An 8248-nucleotide genomic window follows, 5' to 3' on the forward strand; every position below is an offset into this window, starting at 1 on the left:
ACTTTTATATGTATCTATATATCTATAGTTAACATTTGCATAAAAATGAACCATGGCTTTATCAAGAATGTGTGCTACAGTATATATAGGTGTTTTTTTTTTTGTTGTTTGTTTGTTTGTTTTTTGGTCCAATCCCTTTGTCAAGCTTGAATATGTTAATTACTTCTGAAAAGCAAGGGACCTGATATTTGTGTTTTTACTGCATGGCATCACTAGCTTCAAAAATAATTGTTTACAAACATTTTTTTAACCTTATTTATTTACCAAAAGTCTTTATGCATACAAATATAACTAAATATATACCGTTATATTTTGTAAATAAATTAATATGGTGTAGGTTTTTTTTTTTTTTTTTTTTTTTTTTTGTTGTTGTTCATTATGTATTACTTTAGACTCGACAACTATTAACTGCTTGCTAAATACATAAACTAGTGGCCTTGTAAACGGTCCTTGACCTTTTCCCCAGTGAAAGATCAGTTGTTAATCTCGTGGTAATTATACGTAATAGTTCTTCTACGTGTACAACTATACTAACTTCACTTTTGGACCTGAGTGGATATTTTCAAAATGTATCGAGCAGCTGATCGTTTGAAAGTTGTTCTACGGCATTTGGATCGGCCGAATTCCCGAATTGTATCCTTTTCTGATCTGCGTGTGTTACATTACGACAATCGGATTTGCAGACGAATTTGTTAGCCGGCAATTGCAGTCTGTGTATGGGGATCCATCCAGGAAAATCTGAGGCTGTGAAGTACACAGACAGGCCAAGAAAACAAGGTCTCAGTATTACTATGTTCTCTACAGTAGTCATTCATTGAAACTTCATTTTCAGAACACTTTTGAAATAAATCGTCAAATTAACAGATTTGGTTGCTATGTAGATGCAAATGTTTCAGTACTGCAATTTATCTTTCTCCATATCAGCAGAAAACGTGGAATGCAGTGACACGGATGTGAGTCCCTAACTTGGCATTTGCTGGGAAAGGAAACTAAAATATGCTGCATTTAAAAAAGAAAACAGTACATGCATTTTTTTTTTTTTTAAGTCACGTGTTTAAGTTAAAAAAGACTGGTGGTATGATGCTGCATGCGGAATCACAACAACAAGTACTGATACTTTTAAAGGTACTCTTTATTTATTTCTGACCTTAATATTAGCCTCAGAAAGCTTCTGCCACTTCAACACAGGTTGCAGCCTATTCCCGCCCTGTGGAATTCCGGTATGTTGTGAGATACTTATTTTAATCAGCAAGCCTAGTATTTTTGGCTGTCTGCTTCCTACCATCTTTTTCTAAACCTACTTTTACTTGGCTTTCATTTGTGCCCTGTCCTCATAGAAAATTCAGTGTGTAAACTAAACATTTGTCAAATTAACTGTGATTATTTGAAGATGATAGTTGTATTAACAAATATAAAGGATAGCAATGGCATATTATTTTTATAAGCAACCATACATGCAACATTAATCTCCATTCTTTCAGTTATTCTACATTCTTTATGGTTACATATGATTTGTCCTCGTTAAAATAGTAGATTTCTCCTGTTTCAGCTACACTATGGACAATGATGTCCTTACCCCTGAGCAGAGACTCTTCTATGAGGAAAATGGGTTCCTTATAATTAAGAACTTGGTACCTGATGAAGCCATTGAACGCTTCAGGTAAGTTAACAGCAGGCAGATTACACTGTGCACTACATTAAAAAAAATGTACAGTGCATTTATCCTATACAGAATTTGTGTTATGTATGTGCAAAATACAAAAAGGTTTGCTGTTCATACAGTCTTTATAAATATACTCAATAATTGCCATTATCTTTCTGTTTAAAGTAATTACAAAATAACTCCATTCCATTTTGCACTTTCATTAGCTACATGATGTATGTCTCAAATGTCTTTTTTTTTTTTTAAAGAAATACATGTGTTAAAGCACACATGCATTTTCAGCTTAAAACATGATGTAAGGTACTACTTTAGGTGAAAGGTTTCTATGCCATGCACTCTCTGGGTCATTTCACCTCAGCAGTGTTTTCTAAGTAAAAACATATTACAGGCTGAAGCAGCTGACTGGTTATTTTCAGGTAATAAGCCAGTGAAGGGGCGGGGACTATTTCACTCTAGGCTACACAAGGCGAGACCCAGGGAGTACAAGAGGTCGAAAAGCATGGCTTCCAAACAGAGTTTTCTTTAAATTACTATAGTACCAGGTGTCATGTTTGGAAATGAAAATACATTTTTTCTATAACATGTGTTTCTTTCAGAATTGTATATTTGAGACCTGTACAATGAATAGATTTATGGAACTATCTTGTTAGCGACAGTTGCTTTAATTAGATCAGGATTTACAAACATACTTCTTACCAGCTGTTTCCACTTGAATAATGGGTTATTTCACAATTAATCAAGTACCTTTTGTACTGTAGATTCCTGTTTTATTTATTCTCTTGGTATGTACTATGATTTTATATATATATATATATATATATATATATATATATATATATATATATATATATATATATATAATAATATAACAAGTAGCTTTTCATTATCGTTTTTTTAACAGTGGATTTTTCTGTTTATGAATGACTTCTAATTTGAAAAGGATTTACTGGGCTTGCATTATATGTATTTTTTATGTTTAAATATTGTGTAGAATTGTTTGGTGGGGTTAATGTAAGACAAAATCTTCATAGCTTCATAGCTTCAAACTTTGTTTTGATAGGAATTACTATATACATGTATATGTCATGCTGAGTACCAAAAGATCCCTAGCACAACACTAGTGGTACCTTCCATGTGCTGAGAATTTTTTGTCTCTTCATTTGATTTTAAAGCTTTTATTAGCTCTTCCTTAATGTCCTGATGGAGCTGTGCATCTTCATTTCAGAACTGAGTTTGAGAAGATCTGCAGAAGGGAGGTGAAAGTCCCAGGGCTGTTGGTTATGCGGGACATCACAATCGCAAAGTCAGAGTTTCTCCCGGACCAGAGTGCGGTGTCCAAACTCCAGGATTTCCAGGAGGACCAGGAACTCTTCAGCTACTGCACACTGCCACAGGTCCAGTGCAAAACAATAACAATATATAGTAGACTCTGATATTGATGGGATACAGCCATCTGAAACCAGTTTGCATAAGATAGCTTGTATCTTCAAACTGCACTTGAGTTGCACTGTCTTCACAGTGTGATTTTCATGAATGGTATTCAGAAACAAATACAGACAGTTTGAATATGTTCATGGTGGCGTAAATATCTCTCAAATGTCTTACCTGTACACTTTCAGATACATACTGTTAAATTAATCCTGTTGCTGTTTTCTGTTTAAATATATACTGAAATAAGTGTTTACAGCTTTTTAAGGCAGAGATACACCTGCTTGCCATTCTGTTTTTTAATTTCACTTCCAGATTTTGAAGTATGTTGAATGCTTTACTGGACCCAACATTATGGCTATGCACACCATGTTAATCAACAAACCTCCTGATGCAGGTACACGTGCATATTTTAGTTACATTAAAAAAAAAAAAAAAAATAATAATTTAACCACCTACAGAGATTAAATTAATAAACACACGTGTCTACTGGCTGCCCTTTATTTAGGATAAATATTATTTACAAATTAACACGTGTTACCATTCAACCTCATTGTGAAAAGTGTTGAACTTAAATCAAGGGAAGTAATGTTAAAACTGTACAGTGCATTAGTAAGACCTCATCTAGAATATTGTGTTCATTTCTGGTAACCTTGCTACAAAAAGGACATTGCTGCTGTAGAAAGAGTGCAAAGAAGAGCGACCAGAATTATTCCAGTTTTAAAAGGCATGTCATATACAGACAGGCTAAAATAACTCAGTCTATTCAGTCATGAACAAAGAAGACTACGCGGCGACCTGATTCAAGCATTCTAAATTCTAAAAGGGATAGGCAATGTCGACCCAGGGGACTTTTTTGGCCTGAAAAAAGAAACAAGGACCAAGGGATACAAATGGAGATTAGACAAAGGGGCATTCAGAACAGAAAATAGGAGGCACTTTTTTTTTACACAGAGAATTGTGAGGGTCTGGAACCAACTCCCCAGTAGTTTTGTTGAAGCTGACACCCTGGGATCCTTCAAGAAGCTGCTTGATGAGATTATGGGATCAATAAGCTACTAACAACCAAATTAACAAGATGGGCCGAGTGGCCTCCTCTCGTTTTTAAACTTTCTTATGTTCTTAAGCACAGCAATATGTATTGATTTTACTGTACAATGTATGTATTTTAGGGAAGAAAACATCTCGCCACCCCATGCACCAGGATCTGCACTATTTCCCATTCCGGCCTGTTGACCACATTGTGTGTGCCTGGACCGCCATGGAGAGAGTGGACCGCAGTAATGGGTGTCTGGTGGTACTGCCTGGAACTCACAAGGGGACCCTGAAACAGCATGACTACCCTGATTGGGAGGTAACTGCTGAGCAATGTTTGTCATCAGCCAGTCCATGTTACCAGTACAACCAGTGCCTGCAGTAGGTAAAAAGGGTAGGACATGCTGCTCATTCAGTGAGAAACATCTGATCCAGCACATTCACTGTTATTTTAGAAGAAATATACCACACCATGTGATCCACTACTAGCTATTGGCCAGTGGATACCCAGGAATCCTAATCATTTGTGGGGAACATGTCTAGTAAGTACTTCACACACATTCAGCTTATTTTAGCTCAGTAAAATTGGCATATTTTCTCACACTAAACCTTGCAGCATTTGATATTGCTTTAATGCACTTTACTGATAAATTTGTGAGCATACAGCTCTATATAATTTGATAACTAAATGTGCTGATTAGAGGCTGAAGTGTAAAAGTCCAGTGACTTTTCACAGTTTGATGACCTGGAAACATGTTAGATGGACTTGTTCCAACTGGGGCCCTTACCAGCCACTCCGCTGAAGTCCACAGTTCATTTTCCCCAGGCTGCTGAGGCACCATTAAAAAGCTGTGTCTGTCTGATACAAACCCGTGCTTGCCAGACAATTGGTCAAATTACTTTGATTGCAATCCCTAACACACACTTATTGTAAAACGGAGTGTAAGTCATTTCCACTTGAATAATGGGTTATTTCACAATTAATCAAGTATCTTTTGTACTGTAGATTCCTGTTTTATTTATTCTCTTGGTATGTACTATGATTGATAATGTATATACAATATATATTAGTAGCTTTTCATTATCGTTTTTTTAACAGTGGATTTTTCTGTTTATGAATTACTTCTAATTTGAAATGGTTGTGATTGATTTGCAGACTCTTTGGCAATGTGATTTCATGACTGCTATTCAGAACCCTTTGTTTGTGTTTGTTCAGGGTGGAGTAAATAAGCTGTACCATGGAATTCGTGATTACGATCCAGACCAGCACAGGGTTCACGTGGTGATGGAAAAAGGAGACACTGTTTTCTTCCATCCCCTCTTAATCCACGGATCCGGAATGAACCGCACCCAGGGATTCAGAAAGGTACAAGGATTGTCTGTGTGCTTTAATATGTGTGCACAGCTTTATAAATTTAATGAACATCAATAACATTGTTTTTTTTTTTTTTTTTTTTTTTTTTTTTTACCAGTACCTGAATGCCATTGATGAATTTAAACAGATATATTTTATTCATTCTTAGGCAATTTCCTGTCACTATGCAAGTTCTGACTGTTATTACATTGATGTAAAGGGAACCTCCCAGGAAATCATTGAACAAGAAGTCAAGGAAATTGCTCAACACAAGTATAACACAGGTTCAGACATCACACTAAAGGTATTTGCCATTGTTTTACATAGTGTGCAACTAAATACAAAATATCAATCAAGATACCAATACACAGCAGCTGTTCAAAAGGCCAGCTCGTAAATACATCAATAATTATATTTTATATGAATTGTATTATTTAGCTTTTTAGTCTGTCATCAGCGATGGTATGGAAAACATCCGTAATATTATCAATTATAGCTTTACGTACATTTAGTTTTGTATTTTTGTCATAAAAAATAAATAAATAAAATAAAGTTAAAACCAGGACAGTTAAAATATAATGCTCAATTTATTTTAAGATTTTATTTTTCTTTTTTTTGTCTAGAGACTTCAGATAGATCTCAGTACAAAGTAAATAGTTAAAGTTATTAGTTTTGACAGTCGGTGTGAAAATGCTAAAAAACACATCTTTGTCTGTTTTGAAGGATACCTGGGCTTTCAGAGGGCGCCTTGTGAAGGGTCAAAGGACCTTGCTGTGAGCAGAATGGAAAAAAAGTCCTGTGTGAACTAACCATTTAATTGAAATCTTGAGTGTTCACTAAAAAAAACAAAAAAAAAAACACACTTAGATGGTAATAATGTTACTGATTACAAATAAGTAAATGAATCCTTAAAGGTGCAATTATACAGATGATTTTTAACAGTACACGAAAATGCATATGAGGTGGAGGAAGGGTCGAGAAGTAAGCACTTAAATTGAAATTAAATTAATCACCGGGTTGTAAAATACACATGAAATGTCTTTTATGATGAACTAATTGTAGGCTTTGTAATGAATAATTTTTTGAATGGTATATATTATAAATTGAAGCTCCCATCCCAACACTAATTCTAAAGTGATACAAAGAAAGCTTTTATTTCTTTGTAGTTTCTTCTTCATGTTAGTAAATAGGTTCAGGGAATTCAGCACTTGCCTTTGCAGACATTGTGTCTTCATTTCAAAGCTTCCTGTCATACTGGAATACTGTGCATGAAAGTGAATGCACCAGAAGAATGTTAGACAGACGAAGATATTGTTCTGTTAAATTAGATATTTTATAGTAAGTGGAATACGGTGAAAAAACAATGTTCAATTGTAGATATACATTAATAAATCAATAAATGCTTGCTGTCAGTTATACTTTATCAGTGTGACCCATTTCTTGAATTCTGTTGTATTAAAATTGCTATGCACTAGAATTTTTTTTTTTTTTTAATTTGAGCTCCTCCCAGGATATAATTTGTGTGACCAAGCACTAATGATACAGCTGTGTAAATTACTGTAACTCCAATATACTTACTATACTGCACTGTTTTTAAAAACGGAAGCATTTATTTTTAAAAAGAAGAAAAAAACTATATACATTACAGTGCATTTGTTATGAGGCATGTTTATTAATCTCCAGTAGAAAGAGTGCACCACTTTTGTTAAAACTGAAAGTGAAGAAGAAATGAGAAACAAATGACTTTAGTGCTGGTATGAGTAAGTGTTTGCACTGGAGCAGTTTAATAAATTGGGCCCAAAGTGTCAGTAAGTCATAGTGACTTGTCAACAGTTTCTGGCTAATCTGTGCTCTGCTTTAATAGTGTACACAATGCTGGGTCTATCTGGCCCACTGAGATGTTTATTGCGATGTAGTCCCAGACGTCAGTTTTCTGGTTTCCTTAAACAAGCTGGGATTCTTGTTGTAAAGCAAGATTACTGTATGTGCAGCTTGATTTTAAGTATTGGTTTTTCTCTAAATACCAGAGAAACTACTTGATGTGATGCTACTGCATTAAGATTAAAACACTCTAAAAAGCAACATCAGACTGACCTCAGATGAATTAATAGTATTCTCAGAGTGATTGTCAAGAGGCAATGTACTGCTTTTCATGGAAAATTACCTGCTGTTAATTGGATTCCTCTCTGCGGGACCTCACACTTAAGTAATCCAAAGCACAGGACTGCACATATGAGCTCTCATTGGATGGATGCTGTAGTTTTCAATAAAGGTGTGACTTCTTTTTGAAGGAGAGGCCTGTTGTAGTTTCCAAAGTTTTTTATTTATTTATTTGTTTTTTCTACTGTGAAGTTGATCATATTCAAAGGTATTTTTAAGGTATTTTAGCTATTGTTTTTGCTCAGCATTCCCTCTTAGTGGTTCACCAGCTAGAATATGAATGATCTATATTTGGATTTCTATATTAGGAGTTTCAACAGATAAATTGTATTGTAATAAGGGATGAGCTGGAAGACAGTGTCACAATGTGGAATTTTAGGAAGGTATATAAGCTGGACCTGATTCAGCTCATCTACATTCCAAGTTTGGACTTTGATACAAATCAGCCAGTGCCTCAGCTGAGAGTACCAGTCAGTGCAACTCGGGTTCAAACAAAAAATTTCAACCTCTGAAATTCTGCAGTGCTTTTTAAAAGTGATTAATTGGGCTGGATCCAACCATGTTTAGACCTGTATACAAACATTAAAGTGCACCTTTGGGAAGCTTCA

The 8248-nt window shown here is 35.0% G+C and overlaps 1 protein-coding gene across 1 annotated transcript; it reads left to right on the forward strand.

Annotated features, from left to right (window-relative positions):
• The first annotated feature begins 444 nt into the window (after positions 1-444).
• Positions 445-7775, forward strand: phyh (phytanoyl-CoA 2-hydroxylase). Its single transcript, XM_041257700.1, has 9 exons — positions 445-633; positions 1165-1220; positions 1550-1660; positions 2889-3057; positions 3407-3488; positions 4264-4445; positions 5343-5492; positions 5650-5784; positions 6204-7775. The coding sequence occupies exons 1-9, from the start codon at positions 568-570 to the stop codon at positions 6255-6257; spliced, it is 1005 nt and encodes a 334-aa protein (XP_041113634.1). The 5' UTR covers positions 445-567; the 3' UTR covers positions 6258-7775.
• Positions 7776-8248: the final 473 nt, after the last annotated feature.

The sequence above is a fragment of the Polyodon spathula genome, chromosome 8 (genome assembly GCF_017654505.1).
Source record: "Polyodon spathula isolate WHYD16114869_AA chromosome 8, ASM1765450v1, whole genome shotgun sequence".
Taxonomy (NCBI): domain Eukaryota; kingdom Metazoa; phylum Chordata; class Actinopteri; order Acipenseriformes; family Polyodontidae; genus Polyodon; species Polyodon spathula.